Here is a 23,023-nt window from a genome sequence, read left to right as displayed (position 1 = left end):
CCCCAATTACCCTCACATTCAGCTTGCAGCTGTTATCCATCTCCCGTTCCCAGCTGTCACCTGTCCTGTGTAGAACATTGTATCTCTTTTGGAGAACGGGCATTACTGGTGGGTGAGGGTGGATTGGCTACATTACAGGGCATCCTTTCTTGACCTTTAACATGAGTATGACTTCAAGGCAAAGCTGATGAAATTGTTTAAGAGGCCAGATGTGACATTTGTGTTAAGTGCCTGCCTCGCAACCAAATAGTAGCTATTTACAGATTTGGAAAAATGCAACAGGAAGACTGTCATTTGAGAGGCTGACAGAAAGCATGAGAATAATGTGTTCCTAAAGAAAGCAGGAATTAGGAAATGTAGTGTGAAAGCCCAGGTGTCATTTGACGCTATTTTGTGAGTTAAAATAATAAGATACCTCTTGATATATTTTTTTGGTGGGGGTTGGAGTTTAGCATCTACCACAATTTTAACTTGGAATTCTAGTGACTTTTAAAAAAAATTGAAGTGTAGTTGATTTACAGCGTAGTGTTAGTGTCTGGTGTACAGCAAAGTGATTCAGTTATCATATATGCACATTTTTTTCATATTTTCCATTATGGTTTATTACCATAAACCATTGATACTGAATATTCTCTGTGTTGTACTATAGATCCTTAATCTAATGATTTTTTAAAATCAACTTTTAGTAAAAAGTAAAAATGTAGTTTCGTGTTTTTTAAGATAGGCGATTTTATTTTTCTAAATTACCTCTGGTCATTTTACTAATAGTAAAGGTGATTGACATTGTTTTGAAGTTGCATAGCTTAGTGGTTAAGAGAATGGATTTTGGATCCTGGCTTCAAATCCTGGCTCAGCGATTTTGGACAAATTATTTCATCTTTATATGTTTCCTTTTCTTCATCTGTGAGATGAGTTAGTAGTTTTTACTTTGTAAGTTTGTTAAGGAAATTAAATGAGTTAATATTTATAAGGTACTTAGAGCAGTGTGTGTTCTGTTTGAATTGCTATACTGATGCTTGTAAAATAAAGGATAGAATTCCCGATGCCAGCATCAGGAATTTGTCTTTCTTCATTAGTTCTGATTGTTCAGAGGCGTTTTTACAGGCCATTGATCCTTTGTTGGGATGATTCTTGCCTTCATAGTTAGGACAATGAGCAACCGCTGAGGTACTACCTGTGTGTTCTGACGCCCTGAGGCTTTCCACCCTCAAGGAGGGTATCTTGAGCTGTAAGAGGTGAAATGTGTTACCCTAACACACAATCACATCTGAAGTGACTTACCTTACCTTACCTTACCTTACCTAACACACAATCCAGGGTAAATTAGGGGATGCAGAAATGAGTACTTGTGTGGGGCTAATGGAGGAAAGCTTCCTGGGCTTTTGAATTGGGGTTTAGATAGATTTTTATAGGTGGAGCGGATAGAAGATTATAGCAAATGAAAATATGCTGAAAAGTAAATAGAATAACAAGGGAGTGAGTCAGGTGGGCAGAGTTAAGACAAGGTCAGATCCTAGATTAGAAGCATTGTTACTCCCTAAGGAGAGCTGCCTGTGTAACTTTCCCTGAACTCTGGCCTCCTCATAAGTAAAATGAGGAAAATGGATGACTTGATTTTTCAAACTCTTTTCTGTTCTCAGATTCTGGAATTATTAGCATGTTTTGGATACAAAATATCGTTTAAAACTTTTTAGTTAAGTTGGATATACACATAGAAAAAGGCACAAACCATTGTACCATGTCCTCCAAATTGTGGGATTTATTTACTTCTGTGGTATTTTGATTTCTTTGATTGGCACTTTTCTCTTTCAGTTATACTACACATTTCATACGGGTAGGTTCACATTTGCAGCCACAGTGTTGGACATATAGTTTCTAAGTGTTTGTTAAATTAAGATATTAAAGCATCTAGGTTAAGATTACATTGCAGGTGGAAGTACCGGAGGACCTGGTTAGTCCATTTGAAATGCCGGGAATCCTCCATAGGTTCCTGGGGGATAATTACCCATAATAAACAGTGACTAAGGCTTCATCATCACATCTGGTCCCATCATTTCATGGCAAATAGATGGGGAAACAATGGAAGACAAGGACAGACGTTATTTTCTTGGGCACCCAAATCACTGCAGATGGTGACTGCACTTACGAAATTAAAAGGTGCTTGCTCCTTGGAAGAAAAGCTGTGACAAACTTAGACAGCATGTTAAAAAGCAGAGACATTACTTTGCTGACAAAGGTCTGTATAGTCAAAGCTATGGTTTTTCCAGTGGTCATGTACAGATGTGAGAGTTGGACCATAAGGAAGGCTGAAAGCTGAAGAATTGATGCTTTTGAATTGTGGTGCTGGAGAAGACTCTTGAGAGTCCCTTGGACTGCAGGGAGATCAAACCAGTCCATCCTAAAGGAAGTCAGTCCTGAATATTCATTGGGAGGACTGATGCTGAAGCTCCAATACTTTGGCCATCTGATCCAAAGAGCCCAATCATTGGAAAAGACCCTGATGCTGGGAAAGATTGAAGGCAGGAGGAGAAGAGGACAACAGAGTATAAGATGGTTGGATGGCATAACAGACTCGATGGACATGGGTTTGAGGGAGTTGGTGATGGACAGGGAAGCCTGGCATGCTGCAGTCCCATGAGGTTGCAAAGAGCTGGACAGGAGTTAGCAACTGAACAAAACAACAACAACAAGGCTTCAGGGCAGATGTAAAGGTGCAGGTCTTCCCCCTAGGGATTTAGAGCTAGAACCAGGACATGCACAGTCCTGTAACAGGCTACACAGACCTGGTGTTATATAGGGCTGCTGAGGAAACTTACCAGACACATTGAGCACCTTTTAGTTACTGACCTCTGTAGCAGAGGAGATGGTCTTGCAAGTAAAGTTACTGTTATGCAGGTCTGGGCCTGAGGAGTTTCAGGCTCAGAGTGCAAATTTGAAAGTTACCAGCAAATACATGGCAATTGAAAACATACTCCTGAAGTAAGTGGGAAAGAGGGTATAAAAATGTCGACTTAAAAAATAGTCACAACCTAGAATTTGAGAGTTTTGTTTTATTCGGTGGGAATTTTTAGGACTTCAAGCACAGGAGACGGCAGGTCAGGTAACCCTGAGAGAATTGCTTGGGGGCTGGGAGGAGTCAGTTTACACAGAAGTTTGCAACAAAAGGCGGGTAGTCTGAATATCAGAAGTATTTTTGTGAATTAAAACCAGATATCTCAGGTTAAGGAATTTAGCACTTTTCTATGTATGGGAAGATGCAAGTCTGGGCTCACTGAAGTCTTTCCTTTCAGAGGCATCTCAGCTATTTGGGGCCAGTAGCCTCTGGGCTCGCTGTAGGGAGTGGCTGCAGGCTACTGACTGCTGGGTTGGAGGTATTGTTTTCCTTCCTGGTTGCCCTTCAGGCTCAGACATTCAGGGTTGAAATCGCTGATGACTGTGATTCTTGTTTACTGATGTGGCAGGAATAGTTCATCTATCAAAGGTGAATGCCTGTGTCTAAGCCTTGAAACTCAGTATTTAAACATCAAGTAGGGGAAAGAAGTGAAGTGAAGTCAAGTCGCTCAGTCGTGTCCGACTCTTTGCAACCCCACTGACTGTAGCCTACCAGGCTCCTCTGTCCATGGGATTTTCTAGGCAAGAATACTGGGGTTGCCATTTCCTTCTCCAGGAGATCTTCCCGACCCAGGAATTGAATCTGGGTCTCCCGCATTATAGGCAGATGCTTTACCGTCTGAGCCACCTGGTAGGGGAAGTGATACTTTACGAACAGGAGTATCAGCAGTTTTAGATACTGTTTTGTTTCGATAGAAAGGGAATATATGGGAAGACAAAATAACCGAAACTATTTGAGTTGGATATACATGATATTCTCTGTGGCTTATCTGTCTCATAATAGTAGATTCTATTCTGTTAAGACATTAAGGTATAGAATTCTATTAACCCCTTTGATGTTTGACTCATTGATTTATTCAGTATTTATTGACACTAAATAATTAGATATGCAGACGACACACACTTATGGCAGAAAGCTAAGAACTGAAGAGTCTCTTGATGAAAGTGAAAGAGGAGAGTGAAAAAGTTGGCTTGAAGCTCAGCATTCAGTAAACAAAGATCATGGCATCCAGTCCCATCACTTCATGGCAAATAGATGGTGAAACAATGGAAACTGTTGGGGGGAGAGACTTTATTTTGGGGGGCTCCAAAATCACTGTAGATGGTGACTGGAGCCATGAAATTAAAAGATGCTTGCTCCTTGGAAGAAAAGTTAAGACCAACCTAGACAGCATATTAAAAAGCAGAGACATTACTTTGCCAGCAAAGGTCTATCTAGTCAAAGCTGTGGTTTTTCCAGTAGTCATATATGGATGTGACAGTTGGACTGTAAAGAAAGCTGAGTGCTGAAGAATTGATGCTTTTGAACTGTGGTGTTGGAGAAGACTCTTGAGAGTCCCTTGGACTGCAAGGAGATCCAATCTGTCCATGTCCATCCTAAAGGAAATCAGTCCTGAATATTCATTGGAAGGACTGATGTTGAAGCTGAAACTCCAATACTTTGGCCACCTGATGCGAAGAACTGACTCATTTGAAAAGACCTTGATGCTGGGAAAGATTGAAGGCGGGAGAAGGGGACGACAGAGGATGAGATGGTTGGGTGGTATCACCAACTCAATGGACATGAGTGTGAGTAAGCTCCGGGAGTTGGTGATGGACCCGGAGGTCTGGTGTGCTATAGTCCATGGGGCCACAAAGAGTCGGACACAACTGAGCAACTGAACTGAATAATTAGACATGAATTATTATTTTTCCCTGTGATTTACTTGAATCTGACATACAGAATAATTGTGCAAAGTAATATGCTTTCCTGTCATTGTCCATATTCCTTTATTTGCTAACAATTTTATTTTTTCCCCTTAAGAAAAAAACCCAGATTGTTTAATTAACTTGGTGAGCCTCTGTATTTTGGTAAGTGTGTTGGTCTACGCTTAAAAATAGCATGGGGATTTTCTGAAATGCATGAGCACTGTAGTAGCTGTCTAAATCAGCTAAATCAGGTCCAGCTCTTTTGTGACCCCATTGACTGTAGCCCTCCAGGCTCCTCTGTCCATGGAATTTCCCAGGCAAGAATGCTGGAGTAGGTTGCTATTTTCTCCTCCAGGGCATCTTCCGGACCCAGGGATTGAACCCAAGTCTCCTACTTGTCAGGCGGATTCTTTACCACTGAGCCACCAGGGAAGCCCAGTAGCTATCTTGCCTAATACTAAATAGCAGTTGATATCTCATGGAAATTTAGGGACCAGTTCAGTTTAGAAATAGGTCTGCCTCAGTATTGTGATCTCAACTGAATTTACTTTCTTTTTCTTCTTTGCAAAGAAAATTTTCTGTCAGTAAGACCTTAAAAAAAAAAAAAAAAAGTCTGTTTTCCCTACTTATTTCTTCACTTAGTTATAATCCTCTGATTACAGGTCTTTCTAAATCAACTACATGTAAAGTAACAAAAGTATGATGGCAGATGGAAAAAAGTAAAGTAGCTGAATTTTCAAGGTGCAGAAATCCTGTTACCATGCAAATGTATTTTCTTATTCCTCTGGACTTTTTCCCCTGTGTATCAGACAAAATACAGGGTGAGGATAAAATAGAATTGCTAATATAAATGCATTTTTGTATGTAGTCTTCTGCTTGATTCATTCACTAAGGATTTATTGAAATCACATAGCACCATGCTAGGTAGGTAATGGTGTGCTGGGGAGCTCAGAAAAAATGAAAGTCAAGATTTCTTGTCCGTAGGACTATGATCTATTTGGAGACTTAAAAAAAAAAAAAAAGGAAGATAAAATATAGAATACTTAGTTTTCAGCATTGGTTTCCAGAGCCCCCGCTTGATGCCACGTGTGGAACTTTAGACTATTTTGTACTTAAGACACATGTTAACTTGGCTTATAAAGCTACCTAACTAGATTAGTAAGCCACTGGTGACTCAGACGGTAAAGCGTCTGCCTACAATGTGGGAGACCCGGGTTCAATCCTTGGGTCGGGAAGATCTCCTGGAGAAGGAAATGGCAACCCACTCCAGTATTCTTGCCTGGAAAATCCCATGGATGGAGGAGCCTGATGGGCTACAAGTCCAAGGGGTCGCAGAGTCGGACATGACTGAGGGACTTCACTTTCACTAGGAAGGAGTATAATGCAGTCAGCTTTGTGTCCTGTGCGTGTCTGCTGCGGGGTCCAGATTCTGCAGAAGAGAATGGTATGGAAACAAAATTCCAAGTGTTTCTATGCTTCTTTGTTTAGTGTCACTTTTATTCTGTCATCCTGGAGAGTATTTGGAAAATGTGTTGGAAGAGGAAGAACTGTTGATATATTCTAGACTGGGGACAGTCTGAGCAGTCCTGGGCTTGGCACTGGACTTAAGGTGTTGGAGAAATGTTAACAGACACTGACAGGTGTGATAAAAGCAGTTTTTGCTTTGGAGTAACCAAATTGTGAAGCACTGTTTAAAATTGGGTTTTAAAACCTGAAAGTAATACATGTATATGCCAAAGAATTAAAATAACACAGTATACAGTCATTCAATATTTGTTAAATGAATGACAAGTAAGTCTGAACCTTCTTCAAGGACCCACTGTGATCAATTACTTGTGTGTCCCTTAAGTGGTTCTCTATTTGTATAAGCACTTTGTACCCCAGATGAGAGGAAACCAATGATCAGGTAGATGTATCATGATTTATTTAACCATTTCCTTGGTAGAAATTTAGTTTCCAGTCTTGTGTTATGTAAACACAAGACTTTGCCTAGCGTGAATGTCCTTGTCCATGAGTCTTTACATTTAAAACTTTTAAATTGAAACTATGCCTGAACACGGTTGACAAAATCAGTGGGACAAAGACTGTACTACTGTAATGAAACATTCTTTTGCCTCATTCCTATTACCTTTGAGTTCTGTACTCTAGGTACAGCCTCTTTCATCTCTTAATTCTTTTAACTTCCACATGACCAAATGTGTTTCTATTGCTAGTTCTAGATTTTTTTTTCTGTTTTGGACATTATTTGTTAATTCCCTAACTTCCTACTCTGAAAGATGACTTTTCTGATTACAGTGATCAACTTTTTACTGTGGAAGATGACTGATATCGTATTCAAAGTACAAAATAATTTTTAGTCATTCACTGTGAAGACCTAATGTCCATTGTCTCCCTTGAGATGACTTATGCTATTCTGAATTCTTTAAAAAAATATGTATGTATATATATCTAATATTTTATCTTAGTCTCTGGAAGCTTTTGGTGTCTTATTTAGATAGATATCTTTACTATTTTAAAGTTTCAGTTTTGGAAGCATCTGAGATTATCTGAAAAATAAATTTCTGGCAGTAGAATAGTTGAGTTAAAGTTTGGCACATTTAAAATTTTGATAGGTATCGTCTGGTTGTAATAAGGATTCTTTTATTCCAGAGCATCTTCTCAGCGAAGCTCTAGACATTTGAGAAAGTCTCACTTTTGACAGAAATCAGTGTCACCCTCTGTATATTGAATCTATTGTTTGAGCTCTTCCATTAGAATTCTTTTGAACTACTCCCAGCTTTGGCTATAACACTCCTCTCCCTGCTCCTTGCCCTAACTCACACATGCATGTACTTTTCATTCACTCTCCCAGTGTCTTTTCTCATTTATTAATAGCAATAAAAAATATTTTCAAGGTCATTAATTAAAATAATTATTATAGTTGACCAGTTATTCATAGTACTAGATTCATTGCTAATTGCACAGTAGTATCTTGTTGCTAGGGTAAAGGGTTAGAACTGTAGATCAAGAAATTCAGAGTCATTTTAGGCAGGAAATTTAAGTTTATAAATAGAATCAAGTGATTGAGTCAAGTATTGGCAGAGAGAGCCAGAAGGCTGTGGGCTGCATCCTGAGGGTACACCTCCATTGAGAAATAGGAAAAGAAGCAGCTAAGGAAGTATTGAACTCAGCAAATTAAGAAAATTAAAACTCAGGGAAGGTTTCAGGAAAGAAGGTGAAGTTGATGTTATTTCACAGGAATGTTGGGAAGAATGAGGACCAAAACATGTTTTGGTGAGCAGTGTGAACAGTGATGGGAGTTAAAGCTAGGAAGAAAAGGCAGATTAGCTAAGGGGTCCCCGACCTCCAGGATCTAATGCCTGATGATCAGATATGCAGCTGATGTAATAATAATAGAAATAAAATGCACAATAAATGTAATGCTCTTGAATCATCCCCAGACCCCACCCACTCCCCGACTAGTGCATGAAAAAATTGCCCTCCACAAAACTAGTCCCTGGTGCTGTAAATGGTTGGGGACTCCTGGATTTGCTGGTGAAAATGAAAGTGGGAGTGAAATCACTCAGTCGTGTCCAACTCTTTGCGACCCCATGGACTGTAGCCTACTAGGCTTCTCCGTCCGTGGGATTCTCCAGGCAAGAATACTGGAGTGGGTTACCATTTCCTTCTCCAGGGGATCTTCCAGATCCAGGGATCAAACCCGGGTCTTCCACATTGGAGGCAGACGCTTTAACCTCTGAGCCACCAGGGAAGCCAGGGAAGGATTTGCTGGTGAGATTCTTTATTTAAGATCTTATACAAGAAAGGGAAGAGGTAGGGCGGAAGGTAGAGTGGAGGGTGGGGTCTAAAGGGTTTTTTTTTTTAATGTTGCAGGAGAGATTAACTTTGCATGTTTAGATGCAGCTAGAAGATGGCAATGGCACCCCACTCCAGTACTTCTGCCTAGAAAATCCCATGGATGGAGGAGCCTGGTAGGCTGCAGTCCATGGGGTCTCGAAGAGTCCGACACAACTGAGCAACTTCACTTTCACTTTTCACTTTCATGCATTGGAGAAGGAAATGGCAACCCACTCCAGTGTTCTTGCCTGGAGAATCCCAGGGACAGGGGAGCCTGGTGGGCTGCCATCTATGGGGTCGCACAAAGTCGGACACGACTGAAGTAACTTAGCAGCAGCAGCAGCAGCAGATGAAAGGTGGCTATAGTCATGTGAATTGACTCTTTTAGAAAGCAGAGAAGATATGGGATCCAAGGACAACTCTGAACCTGGAGGGTGGGGAAGTAGGAATAAATCTGGTGGCTTCAGTAAGCTTAATGGGATTTAGAGCTTGGGCATTGCTTTAATAGTCTATTCGTTTACTCACAGAACATCTACATCATTTTGGTAGAGATACAAGGTGAGGAAACTACCTGATGAGTTTTAGAGACAAGTTTGTATATATTTCTGTCTTTTTATAGTGGTTATTCAGAGCCTGAGTGCCGGCATAGAAAGAGCTGACTGGGGGGCCTGTCTAGCATTGTAGATCGGCATTCTTGAGTGTCTGAGAGGTTAGTAGAATTAGGGTGATGATGCTGAAGCATGTAAAACTCTGTGGCCTGGGCTGGTAGGGAATCCAAGCAGCTAATACTGAATGGAAGTCTCTCCAGATGGAGAGCAATCTGAATGTGGAGGTTTGGTCAGGGTGAAAGAGAAGGGGGATATTATGATAAGAGGACTTTTGGTCACACCACTTTTGATATCTCAGAAGCAGAGCTTGTAATGAAGTAGAGTTTAACACACTTATTTGGAGATCAGAGGTTAGGTTTTGTAGCTCAAAGAATGAACAGAAATTATAGGACTAGCATGAGCATTGTAGCAGAGATCTTCTGAATTGCCAGAAGTTGCTGGCACAAGTCATATTTTTATCACTATGTTCTATGTAGTGTGATAGAGGAATCAGATATTCTGAGTTTTTAAAAAGTGATGGGTTTTATAATGTCAGTGAGCACCATTTTTCAATATCTTGAGAATAACATTGTGGGTGTGCTCTGTTTTTAGCACTCTTGCTGAAAACTCAATTTCACTTTAATGTTCATATCTATTAAAATGTGCAGTGTGATGCATCTGATCTTTCAAGAAACGTAGAAAACTATTTTTATTGATATGTGAGATGTGTGCAGAGATAATTGTATAATAATGATGTAAATACCTAAAGGTCCTAGGGTTAGTGTAATAAACCAAAAAAAGTTCATTTTTAAAAAGCTTTACTTCTCCTGATTTTTCTTGCCACATTACACCCTCTGACTTTAATGACTTGATCTGTGTTTATTAGTTAAGTAGCTTTACCTTCTTAGGATTATCAAACTTAGCAGGTGTTTTTTGATGGACAATGCTGGGGATACTTAATTTTCTGCAGACTGCCAACCTGATGATTCCTATTCCCAGTTGCTTTAAAGAATAAAACAATTTCCTGTAAATAGAAAGAATAGCTGCAATTCTGAAAAGACATCTGTAAAAAATAGATGTCTACTTGACAACAACTGGAAAGCAATTTTTTTTTTTTAATGGGAAACCATAAATTTTTATGGTCAAGGGGACCATATGCCCTATTTTTCTATGACAGTCTTGGTTTCCACCTGCTATTCTATCCAGTTATCACTACCCTTTACTCTCAGAAGTATTTTCATTTGGACAGTTCACTGTATAGTCATTCTATTTGTGAGTCTCATTTTGAGATTTATGGTCTACACTTTGAATCATGAATTGAAAGAAGTGGCCAGTGGTTGGTTTTACTTGAAAGAGATACTGAGCAAAGTTGCTTCTTTCTATGATTTCACAGCATATGCATTATAAAAAGTGTTACAGTTTGTCCTGAGTTTGGTAGTTGCTATTTGAATTCAGCAGATGTGTGATGATACAATATTTAATCGGGGAGTTACAGCCTTTCAAATGAATATGACCTTAATATCTTATGTTTTGAGAAACAAGTACAGTAGTGTTGGGTCTTGGACTTGTGAAATGTTGGGTAAAAAATGTTTAACAGTGACCTAAGTCTTGATTATTTTTCTTTCTTCAAACAGCACTAATATTCTGAGGGAGCCTGTGTGCTTAGGCGGATGTGAGCACATCTTCTGTAGGTAAGTAATGATGGCTTATGATAGATAGACACACACATTTAATGTAAGTGTATTTTTTACTAAGGTAATAGTCACGTGACCATGTTGATACTGGTATTACTTTCTGTTGTATAATTCTCATGGACTGCAAAATGACTTACTGTACATTATCTCCTTTTGATCCTTTTATCTGTCTTAATTTACAAATCAGAAGCTAAAAGGTCAAAGAGGATAACTTATTGACAGGTACAAAGCTTAGAAAATAGCTTTACTAAGTTTGGGGAGAAAATTAATTACCATATAATTCAAATATGCCTCTCTTACTCTTCCAGTTAGTTTTAAATCTAGGCCTCTGCAAACTGTGAAACCTAAGTTCTTATCATTTACTGTATTAGTTTCTGAAGGCTGCCATAACAGGGTGCCAAAAACCGGGTGACTTTGAGAACAACAGAAATTTATTGTCTCACAGTTATGGAGGCTAGAAGTCTGATAGCGAGGTGTTAGTGAGGTTGGTCCCTTCTGAGGGAGGTAAGGGAGTATCTGTACCATGCCTCTCGCCTACCTTCTGGTAGAAAATCTTTGGTTTCTGGCAATGATCCTTTTAGAGATACATCACTCTGCTGTTAGCCTGCAAGTTCACACGGCAATCTCCCTTGTGTGCCTTTTGTTGTTGTTGAGTCACCAAGTTGTGTCCGACTCGACAATTTCATGGATTGCAGTAGGCTAGGCCTCCCTGTCCCTCACCTTTTCCCAGAGTTTGCCCAAGTTCATGCCCATTACATTGGTGATGCCATCCAGCCATCTCATCTTCTGTCGCCCTCTTCTCCTTCCACCTTCAATTTTTCCCAGCATCAGAGTCTTTTCCAATGAGTGGGCTGTCCACATCAGGTGGCCAGAGTAGCCTATTTGTGTCTAAATGTCCACTTTTTATAAGACTAAGAATCTGGTTATATTGGATTAGAGTGCTCACCCTAATGATCTCATCTACCCTAGATCATTTACGAAGACCTTGTTTCCAGATAAGATCACAGGTCCTGGGGTTTAAGACTTAAGCATCTTTATGTGGGGCGACACAATTCAAGCCATAACAGTTGCTATGAAATTATATCCACTAAAGCCCTGGCTGAGAGGTTAGAGATTTTCATCTCATCTTATTTCTTATTCAAGAGGAAATCAATTAAAGGAGTGAATGTCTTGGTTTAATTGTCTGTGAGACAGGCTTAATATAGCCTCCTTTGAATCAACCTTTTAATTATTTCAAGTTACGACTGTGATTATCTGGCATGAGCAAACTGTGATATGAAGTTTAAGCACATATGAAAGTAATTTACCATGTGACTTGGGTGCGCTGGGGACTGTGGGAGGCTGCTATGGTTAGGGTCTGGATTTTGTTTCTATGTAGAAACATAGGTCTGCTCCATGGGGCACATCCAGCAGGAGGATGGAGTAGGAAAGAGTATCTCTTGCCTACCTGATAACTCCATTTGGATGATGAAGTGGGATTCCAGGCTTGGTATGTTGAGAGCAGATCTGTTGCTCGTTCTTGTCTTTACCCTGTTCCTGCCTCGGTAATCTTCATAGCAGTAAACGGTGCCATTGGAATAAATGGTACCAAAGTTGCTCAAAGCAGAAACCAGTAGGCACGCCTGGCTGCTATTTTTCTTGCTTATCCCATATCATAAAGTTGTCAGTTTCACCTGAAAATGTACCCTAAGTCTTTCATTTTCCCACTTTTCTATTTCCTGTTTATGCTTTTGTCCAAGCCACCATCAAATGATCTCTCCCTGGCCTATTGTAAAAACGCTCAGAACTGGTCCCCTTCTCCATTTTCTACATTCTTGTGATTGATCTTTTGAAAATCTGAATCACATTCATATCATTAAAATATGATAACCACTCTTAAAATCCTTCAGTGGTTTCCTTTTATAATCAGAATATTCTGCTGGGGTCCACAAGACTCTGCACAGGGCAGAGTCTCTGACTGCCTCTCGGACCACACTGTTCAGCCACCTTCTCCTTTTGGTTCGTTAAACATGTCAAAATCACTCCTGCCCCAGGACTTGTGCACTCACAGATTTTTCCATCTGAACTGCACTTCTGCCAGATTTTTGTGAGGCTAGATTTTCATCAGTTGTATTTCAGCTCAAGTATTACCTCCTCCAAAAGGCCTCCCATAATGCCTGTCTAAAATTTGTCTGCTCCCTGCCTCCACTCTGGAATAAGCAGATTTATTTCATTTCAGGATTGTACTCACTGTATATAATAGATCAGTTACACATCTAGAGCATAACAAACTTGAAATTGTATGTAGAGCATGTGTATATGTGTGTGTTCCATACCTTTAATTGGATTCTGAAGGGATCTGTATGTAAGACACCTGTTTGTCTGTGTTCCATACCTCTAATTGGATTCTGAAGGGATCTGTGATTTAAAACAACCAATGAAAGATTAAGAGAGACATGAGAACTATCTTAAAAGAGAAAATGGTCATCTGTATGTGAACAGAAGAAAGAACTGATTCAGTGTAGTTTTGATTCATTTTCATTATATGTTGCTAAGAATTAGGGTAGCTGTTTGTGTTTCTTGAAGATATTAAAGCTGTTGACCAGTGCTGTAAATGCCATGTTTTGTTTTCATTTTGGGGCGCTGTTCTATGTGGAATCTCAGTTTCCTAACCAGGAATTGAACCTGGGCTGTGGCAGTGAATGCCTGGAATCCTAACCACTAGGCTACCAGGGAACTCTTGCCATGCAGATTTTTCAATTAATCAATTAATTTTAATTGGAGGCTAATTACAATATTGTGGTGGTTTTTGCCATGTATTGGCATGAATCACCCACGGGTGTACATGTGTCCCCTGATCCTGAACCCCACTCCCTTCTCCCTCCCCACCCCATCCCTCTGGGTTGTCCCAAAGCACTGGCTTTGAGTGCCCTGCTTCATGCATCGAACTTGCACTGGTCAACTGTTTTACATATAGTAATATACATGTTTCAATGCTATTCTCAAGTCATCCTACCCTCGCCTTCTCTGACCGCCATGAGGTTTTAAAAGATGGCTTTAATATGTCGCAGTGCAGCTGAAGCCTTGGAGTCAAGGGAAGGTTGGCAGAACACAGGTCTTTATCTTACTGACACGTTCTGGCAGCTTCAGAATATCATACTTTCATGCCAGTCCCTGATAAAAGTAGTTCATGAACTCTCAGATGTAAGTCTTCAAGATATGTGGCAGGAGGACCCAGACATTTTGGGGTCAAACCACTTTGCATTCTTGAAAATTGAGCCCCTCAAAGAGCTTTTGTTTATGGGTGTGTGTTTTTCCCATGTAAAACTGAGACATTTAAACAATACTAATTCATTTAAAAATAACGATAATAAAAACATTGCATAGTAATATTAAAGAACCCTTTTTAAGGGAAAATAACTTTGGCAAACCAAAGAAAAAATGGCAAGGTGGCACTGTTTTTATGTTTTTGCAAATTTTTTTGTTTTGCTGAGTAGCTGGTGCTAAGTCGCGTCAGTCATGTCCAACTCTGTGCGACCCCATAGACGGCAGCCCACCAGGCTCCGCCGTCCCTGGGATTCTCCAGGCAAGAATACTGGAGTGGGGTGCCATTTCCTTCTCCTTTGCTGAGTAGAAGACAGGTTAAATATTCTGAAGGGGGCTCCTGTGGGAGGAGTCCTCTGCCTGCAGACAACAGGGTCATAGGAAAAGGGGTGTGGTGTTTGGAGGAGATGTGGCTGTTACGGCTATTATTTCACCCCTTCCTGCTGCAGCCCATCTGGTGAAGCTAGAGAAGGTGCGGAAGGTTTTTTTTTTTTTTTTTTCAGCTGTGCTGTACAGCTTGCAGAATCTCAGTTCCCCAACCAGGGACTGAACCTGGGCCCTGGCAGTGAATGCCTGGAATCCTAACCACTCGGCCACCAGGGAACTCCCACCATGCAGAGTAGACGGTTCTTGTTTCCGGATTCACAGATAGGTTTCAGGGGGGAGTTGTGAACAAAAGTTTGTGCACATCTTCATCAGAGTCATAAATGGTGGTGTTGTGTTGTGTTGTGTTTAGTTGCTCAGTCTTTACAACCCCATGGACTGTAGCCTGCCAGGCTTCTCCATCCATGGGGATTCTTCAGGCAAGAATACTGGGGTGGGTTGCCATGCCCTCCTCCAGGGCATCTTCCCAACCCAGGGATCAAACCTGGGTTTCCCGCATTATAGGCGGATTCTTTACCGTCTGAGCCACCAAGAAATTTAATAAAAGCCTTTCTAATTATGAGATTGTAACTCTTGGACAGATAATCTGAGGTCATTTAACTGAATCTACAGATTAAAAATACCTGAAAGAACCAAAATCTTTTCTCAAAAACTACTTTAAAAGCCTTTAGACTCTTGTACACAAATAAAAGAAAAAATACCTTTACCTTTGTCTTTGCAGTAATTTTGGAAATTTCTATGAAGCACAGTGTTCGGTTTAGAATAGGCAAGGTTCATATGCATGGCTTGTATGCATTAGGGACTAAATTTTTTTTTTTTAAATCTCCCTCTGTATTCTCTTTAGAAGCTCTAGATTTATTTACAGGGAAAAGTTATGCAGACTCTTGTCTGACCAGGTATAGTCTCTTCGTAGCAAGTTACGTAAGTGACTTTAGATGTGGATTGCATGATGTGTATGTAAGTGTGATATACTCTTTCAAAAACACTGTTTTAACTAATATTTCATGATGGACCAATGTTTATTAGAACAGCCTCTGCTTCATTTACTTCTGTTCATACTGTTTATTTTTTTGAATTTAGATCCTGCTGAATGTGTGTTGATATCTATGTATTTTTTGATCCTTTTTAAGTAATTGCGTAAGTGACTGCATTGGAAGTGAATGTCCAGTGTGTTATACCCCAGCCTGGATACAAGATGTGAAGATAAACAGACAGCTGGACAGCATGATCCAGCTGTGTAGTAAGCTTCAGAATTTGCTGCACGACACTGATCTTTCAGGTAAGAAGGAAGTATCACTGTCTCTCTTAAATAACTGAGGTTCATATTGATTTTATAAATGTATAAAATATGAATGACTTATTTCAGATTTGAAGGTTTATAGTGTTATGAATCAAGAGGTGATAGGTACCTCAGAGATAATTAAGTCTGACTTATTTTATGGATGAGAAGCCAGGGTCCAGAGAAGTTAAATGATTTTGCCTGAAGTCTCGCATATAGTTAGTACCAGGAGCAGGAGAAATAAAGCCTGTTTCTTTGGATTGTCAGTTCAGAGATTTTTCCTCACCTACACTACCCACTTTTTCAGTTCAGTTCAGTCACTTAGTTATGTCCGAGTCTTTGCCACCCCATGGACTGTAGCACTCCAGGCCTCCCTGTCCATCGCCAACTCCTGGAGTTTACTCAGACTCTTGTCCATGGAGTCAGTGATGCCATCCAACCATCTCATCCTCTGTCATCGCCTTCTCTTTCTGCCCGCTTTTTACTGTTACAATAATTTCTGTATAATATATATGGAGTAGTGATTTTTGTCCCTAGTAATAATGATTTTGTCCTTAAAACTCACTTAAATATCATTTCACAAGACAGAATGCAACCTTCTGTGTATCACTTTCCTACAGATTTATTAGATGTGCACATTTTGAAAGAGCAAAACCTAATATTCATTTTCTTTTCTATTTAAACAGAGGTTAATGTTTTTCAAAATTGTTCTTAGACTCTGTGTATTAACTATGTATCTTCCCATTGTGCTTTCTGCTGAGAGCTAATCAGCTGTGGAAAGAAAGTAAAGCATTTTGAATCTTCATAATCAGATACTGGAATTGGATTTTTATTGACCAGATAATACCATGTTAGCTTGTGTTTATGGGAGAACCTTTTCTTGACTGGTAGGATGCCATGAATGATTGATTAAGCTCATACAAAATGGTAGAATTTCTATTTTTTAAAATTTATGATCTTATTTTCCAACATGATATGTTATTTTCAGCTACTAAAGGTGAAGTTGTTTGGGCAAAATAAAGAAATAAGACAACTACTTTGAGTCTTACTGACCAGGTCCATATTTTTGAGAAGACTTTGAACTATAGTTTACCAAAGAAAAGTTTTCTTTATCTAGTTTTCTGATTATTGTATTAGATTCTATTCTTTCATGATAAAATGTGCTATGGTGAAAAAGTTTTGCTTATTTTCAGATATAATTTTATATGCACATATATTTAAAAGTACTTACCTTTAAAAAATAGCATAAACCTATTTAAAGGCACAATGAGGAAAAGTTTTATTAGTTCATCTGTGTTCTTTTCCTTTTTTATCAGAGGCAGTGCTGATAGTGTTTTACTTTATATTTAGAAAAGATGGGTGTATGATCTGCTCCCTCCCCATCCCTGTACCATTTATTAGGCAGGAATTCTTAATCAAGAGTCCACGCAACTTTAGCAGTGTTGAGGGTGGGGATTAGTGATTCTCTTAAGTGTGTGATATGAAAAATGTCATGTCTCTGTGAAAGTGGCTTGCATCAGGTTCTTAAAGACGTGTGGCCTTTTAGGAATGTTGGCCAGGCATTGAAATTTGGGTGCTATTTTGTTTGTGGCTGTCATGATGTTCTGATTTGATTCTTCTTCAGCTGCTGTATAGTCAGATATTAGCTTGCTAGGACTGCTGTAAAAAAGTCCCACAGACTGGATGGGTTAAACAATAGAAATTTACTGTCTCATAGTTCTGAAGGCTAGAAATCAAGGGGTGCGTTAGTTTGGTTACTTTGAGGTCTGCAACGAAAAGATGAGTGCCAGGCTTCTCTCTTTGATTTGTAGAAGGCGATCATGTGTTCTCCATATATGCATGTTTGTGTCAGATTTCCCTTTTTTGTTTGATCATGGTTCATATTGCATTAGGGCCCCATCTTCCTCATCTTAACTAATTATATATACAATGACCCGGTTTCCAAATAAGGCCATGTTCTAAGGTAATGGGATTAGGACTTCAAACTGAATTTTGGGAGAGACACAGGTTAGCCCATAAAGAAGCGCTGTGATACCTCTGATGGTACTAATGAGGGAGCAGAATAACCTTCAGTGGGTCGCTTGTAGTCACTTCCGGCTCACTGAGGTCTGTGTGCCATGTGATGCCAAGAGGAATTGGGGCTCCTCAAGACATTTTACTATTAGTTAGTGATGTTTGAGTTATCAGTATGGTTTTCACATTTCATGGACCTTGGAATATTAAATGCCTTGATATTTCATCATTAAAAAAGAGATGTAGGAAAATTGCCGAGTAGAGAACAAGTTTTCGTGTGGAAGCTGAGGCCTTCTGGAATTCTGTTTTTCTCATATAAGAGCAGAAGTGGAGTGTGGGGAGTGAATTACAGTGATTCACTTTCAAAAGGCCATTTTGTGTTTATTTTCCTTATTATAATGAATGATGATTACGTTAGTCATTATCAGACTTCAGCTGTGCTGGCTTTAACATTTTACTTATTTTAAAATGAATTGAAATTTTACTGTTTACCTAACCTATAATCATAATTTTAGGATTTTTATTCTATAGATGAGGAAACTGAGGGCCTAGGTTATGCAGGATGGTCATATTGTCAGTATCTTGCCTATTGTTTTATCATTTAGCACCATACTTTTGTTAGAAGTGTGGGTAGTTTGTTGACTTGTGTTAGGAAAAAATTGGCAGTGTTAAGACTAATTCATATCCTAGAGACTAAACTTAATTAAAACAATATTAAAACAAATTCTTACATTTTGGTTTCAATAATCCATTTTATAATGGTAACATCTCTTTTGCTATATTTAGAGAAGATGAAATGTATCTAGAATATAAATATATTGAAGTGTAAATTTCTATCTGGATGTGTTATTTCCATGGTACAAAGTATTTTCTACTTCTTGTAAGTTGCATCATTATCACCTTTTCCTCTCAAGGTTTAGCCACCCAAAACAGATTTAGTCTTGAAGGGAATTGAGGTGGTTTCTTTTGGTATATCCCTTTGTGTCTTTATAGTTTATTCCATATATTTTTTATCTAGTAAGTATGTCTAAAGCCAAAATATTATAAGGCAAACAAGATGACTATGTAAAGGGAGCTAACAGTTGGTGACAAATAATGGTTCATCCTCTTTGTAATGAGGAACTTGGAAAATAATATAAGATAAAGGTATTAGATTAAGTGATTCCTAAGTTCTAGCTCCAAAATCATGTGGTTCTATTAAATGGTAATCTGTTGAATATGATTAAGTGGAATGGTTGGACATAGCCACATTTTCTCTATTTTTTTTAAACCTGTAATTCACAATTTATCTTCCGAATGAACCTTGTTACTTTCATTTACTATAAAATATATAATTACTGTAATTAAAATGGGTAATTAGGAAGACCTTGTCAAATCATGGACATGGTATATGGTATACTGGAGACAAAGAAGCCTAATTCATAGTAATACTTTCTAAAATGAGCTTTTAAATACTTGAACAGATTTTTCTTGGTTCAGTGTTCTGTAAAGAGAAGAGATTGTCATAAATTTTTCTGACAACCATTTATGGGTAATTTTACCTTATTCTTTAAAACATAATCTGCTTTCTACGAGTGGCATTAACTTTAAAGTTTTATTTTCTCTTGTCCCCCATCTTATTAAATCAGACATTGCAGGTGCTGGTCAGGTTTTGTGAAGCATATGTTGGTGTTGGTGACATTAAAAAAAAAAAAACAGCAACACTTTGATTATGCTTTCATGGGTCTCAATTTTCCTTTCTGTTAGGAAAGGTTTTGGGAGAGATGCTGGTCTTTCTGTAGCGAATTGCATAGTGTTTCATATATGCTATGACTTTTTTATAATAGATGGAGATGAGCATTTGAATAGCTGTGTCACTGCTGTTTTGTTTTAAATAGAACTGAATACTTCTTAACTTACAAAATAATCATTCTTTAGTGAAGGCGTTAATGTTGCACAGATGGTAGCAAAGTACTTTCCTTTGATTTTTAATAAGGGACTAGTTTGTCAAAGAGATTTCTCAACTTCTGTTGTGAAACCTATAATAGAGAATAATTTGAAAGGCACACAATGTACATCATTATAATCCTTTGATGTAGATTAATGATAGCTAGATCACATTTGCTAATTGCTTCCCTTTTCTATAGTTTATTATTAAATTTTAAGAAAAACTCTTGGCTAAGCAGCTCCTTAGCAGCATGTACGTCTCTGTTCCTCGGGGTTTTGTGGAGTACTCAGAAATATTTAAATTCAGAGAATAGAATTCTTTTAAATGTCATTAAGAAATTTACTATGTAGAGGAAGAACCAATATTTTCTTCATGAAATGAATATGATAATTTATGCTTAAAAGCATTCACCCATAAAACCTGTTGTAGCTGTTGAAAGTTTGATTTATGTTCCAGCAGTGGTGGTGTTTTCTCTTTTTACGCTCTTAGTTATGCTGTGTAACTTAGTCATGCTGTGTAAAATCCAAAACTTAAAATCGTGTTTGCTGTAGTCATTCTTGCTTAGTTAGGACAAGATGCATAATCAAAGTCATCCTGAGTAAATTTATTACTGGATGATTAGTGAGATTAGTAAGATTATTGTGTACATGTAAATTGCATGAATATATGCTATCTTCATTTACTCCTTTATTTGTGTTCCTCATTTTAAAGTCTGTTGTTGATTATGTTGTTACTGAAGAAAATATGTGCTCCTCAGTTTGAAGTTCTGTTGTCTTTTTAGGTTTAGATTTTTTTTTAGTTAATTATGTTATTACTACCTGCAAGTCTTAATTTTCCTTTAAAATGCCTAATTCTACATTTTGTAAGTTTTATAACTGTTAAGGACTTCAGAATTCAATGTTTTTAATTGAAAATGTCATCAGCTGTGTTTAATATTAAATTAAAAAAATCAAGTATGAGTTTTTACAGACTAGCAAAGGATTAACCTTTAAGTCTTTGTAATTCTGAGTCTTTCTTAAAAAATTATCCTGATAACATTTCATTTTGACCTTTTCTCTTGTCTCCAGATTATGTTGGAAAGGACTTAGTTTTGAAATCTGTTTGTCACTGCAGAGAAAAGTGACATTTAGATGTTGAATTTAGATGTAAAGTCTGTGTGAATGGATCTTCATTTGGATTGCCTTTATTTCCAAGATCCTGTTTTAATTGCACTTTTCTGAGCATCAGTTCAGTTCGGATGGAAAAAGAGTGTGAGAGGGTCTGCTCTGACTCTGATACCCTCTTCTCCTTCCAGCTGGCTTGTCGTTAACTGACTTTTGAGTTTGGGTAAACCCTGGGAGTTGGTGATGGACAGGGAGGCCTGGTGTGCTGTGATTCATGGAGTCACAAAGAGTCGTACACGACTGAGCGAATGAACTGAACTGAACTGAATGGGCTTAAGGGCAAAAACAAAGCAAGAGAGCTTGAAGAGGGACCACTGCCAGAATCAGAAAGTGAAATGCTGTACAGTTCATTCTCTATTTCTGGAGCCTCTGTTAATAGGCAAGATTGGTAGGTCTGAAAAAATAAAATACACATAAAGATTATAAGTTGTGTAAAGAAAAGCTCTCTTTCCCTTATGTGTCCTCAACTCACCCTACTGGGTTTCCCTCATAGCTCAGTCAGTAAAGAATCTGCCTGCAATGCAGGAGACCCAGGTTTGATTCCTGGGTTGGGAAGATCTCCTGGAGAAGGAAATGGCAATCCACTCCAGTGTTCTTGCCTGGAAAATCCCATGGACAGAGGAGCCTGGTGGGCTACAGGTCCCAAGAGTCGGACACGACTTAGCGACTAAAGCACCACCACCACTCACCCTACTATTACATACAGTAAGTACTGTTTCACTTCTGCCGCCAGATGTGCAGGTTTTCCACACATCAAGCAATGATGTGCCATCAGCTGGGTGTCAGTTTACCCAGTTCTTACACTGTCTGCCTGGAGAGAGTGTCAAATCTTACAGGTTAGGAGTCCCATAAGACCGCCCCCACATCCTCCTAGGTGCCACTCTCAGGTCCAGTTTGTGCTTCTGACCCACTGCCTATAAATTGTAGGCTCCTGTCAACACCTCCAATTTAAATAATTTGCTAGAGTGTCTCACAGATCCAGGCATGCATTTTACTTACCAGATTCCTGGTTTGTTGTAATAGGATATACCACAGGAACAGCCAGACAGAAGGAGGTGCATAGGGCTAGGTGTGTTGAAGGGGCAAAGGGCTTCCATGTCCCTTCTGGGTGTCCAGCTTCCCCAGCACCTTCACACGTTCATCAGCCCGGAAACTCTCCAACTGTGTTTTGGAGTTTTTTTTTTTAAATGGAGACTTCTTTGTATAGGGGTGTGTGTGTGTGTGTGTGTGTGTGTGTGTGTGTGTGTGTGTGTTGAGAGAGTCATTTCCTAGGCAGGTTGATAGGGAGTCTAGGGGTCCCCAAGGAGAGAGGGTTCTGGAATTTTCAAGGAGGAAGAAAGGACAAACTTTTTTCTTTCTCCACATTCCTTAGGATTATATAACAATAATGTATCCTGCCTACGGACAGTCTTTGGATTCAACCTTCTGTTATCTTAAAATGTAAATTATGGGAGTAGACCTGGTCTTTACAAGGATGTATCTTGCCTGAGGACAGTGTTATCTTAAAATGTAAATTATGGCAGTAGGTCTGATGAGGTCTTTACAACCTCCAGACATTCTTTGGATCATATAACCTCATTGTTAACACTAGCAAGCGGGTACTCTTTCTGCCCCCTTCTGATGCCTATGTCAGAAGCTTTCTCTATCTCCTTTATACTTTAATAAAACTTTATTACACAAAAGCTCCGAGCGATCAAGCCTCGTCTCTGGCCCCGGATTGAATTCTTCTCCTCCAGGGGCCAAGAATCCCGGTGTATTCGCGTGATTCAACTACAACCTTTCAGTGTTAGTCGCTCAGTCGTGTCTGACTTTGTGACACCATGGACTGTAGCCCACCAGGCTCCTCTGTCCCTGGGATTCTCTGCATAAGAATATTCGAGTGAGTTGTCATTTCCTTCTCCAGAGGATCTTCGCAAGACAGGAATTGAACCTGTGTGGATCACAATAAACTGTGGAAAATTCTGAAAGAGATGGGAATACCAGATCACCTGACCTGCCTCTTGAGAAACCTATATGCAGGTCAGGAAGCAACAGTT

The 23,023-nt window shown here is 39.1% G+C and overlaps 1 protein-coding gene across 1 annotated transcript in view; it reads left to right on the top strand.

Moving 5' to 3' along the window:
* Window positions 1-23,023, top strand: part of BARD1 (BRCA1 associated RING domain 1) — an 89,904-nt gene that overhangs the window by 3,058 nt on the left and 63,823 nt on the right. Inside the window, exons 2-3 of the mRNA XM_010861142.1 lie at window positions 10,859-10,915; window positions 15,736-15,884. Coding sequence (XP_010859444.1) covers window positions 10,859-10,915; window positions 15,736-15,884 — 206 coding nt within the window. The remainder of the gene's footprint in view (window positions 1-10,858; window positions 10,916-15,735; window positions 15,885-23,023) is intronic.

Source organism: Bison bison, unplaced genomic scaffold (genome assembly GCF_000754665.1).
Source record: "Bison bison bison isolate TAMUID 2011002044 unplaced genomic scaffold, Bison_UMD1.0 scf7180017864471, whole genome shotgun sequence".
NCBI lineage: Eukaryota > Metazoa > Chordata > Mammalia > Artiodactyla > Bovidae > Bison > Bison bison.
Note: the sequence above shows the minus strand (reverse complement) of the source record. Positions and strands in the feature narration are given on the sequence as shown.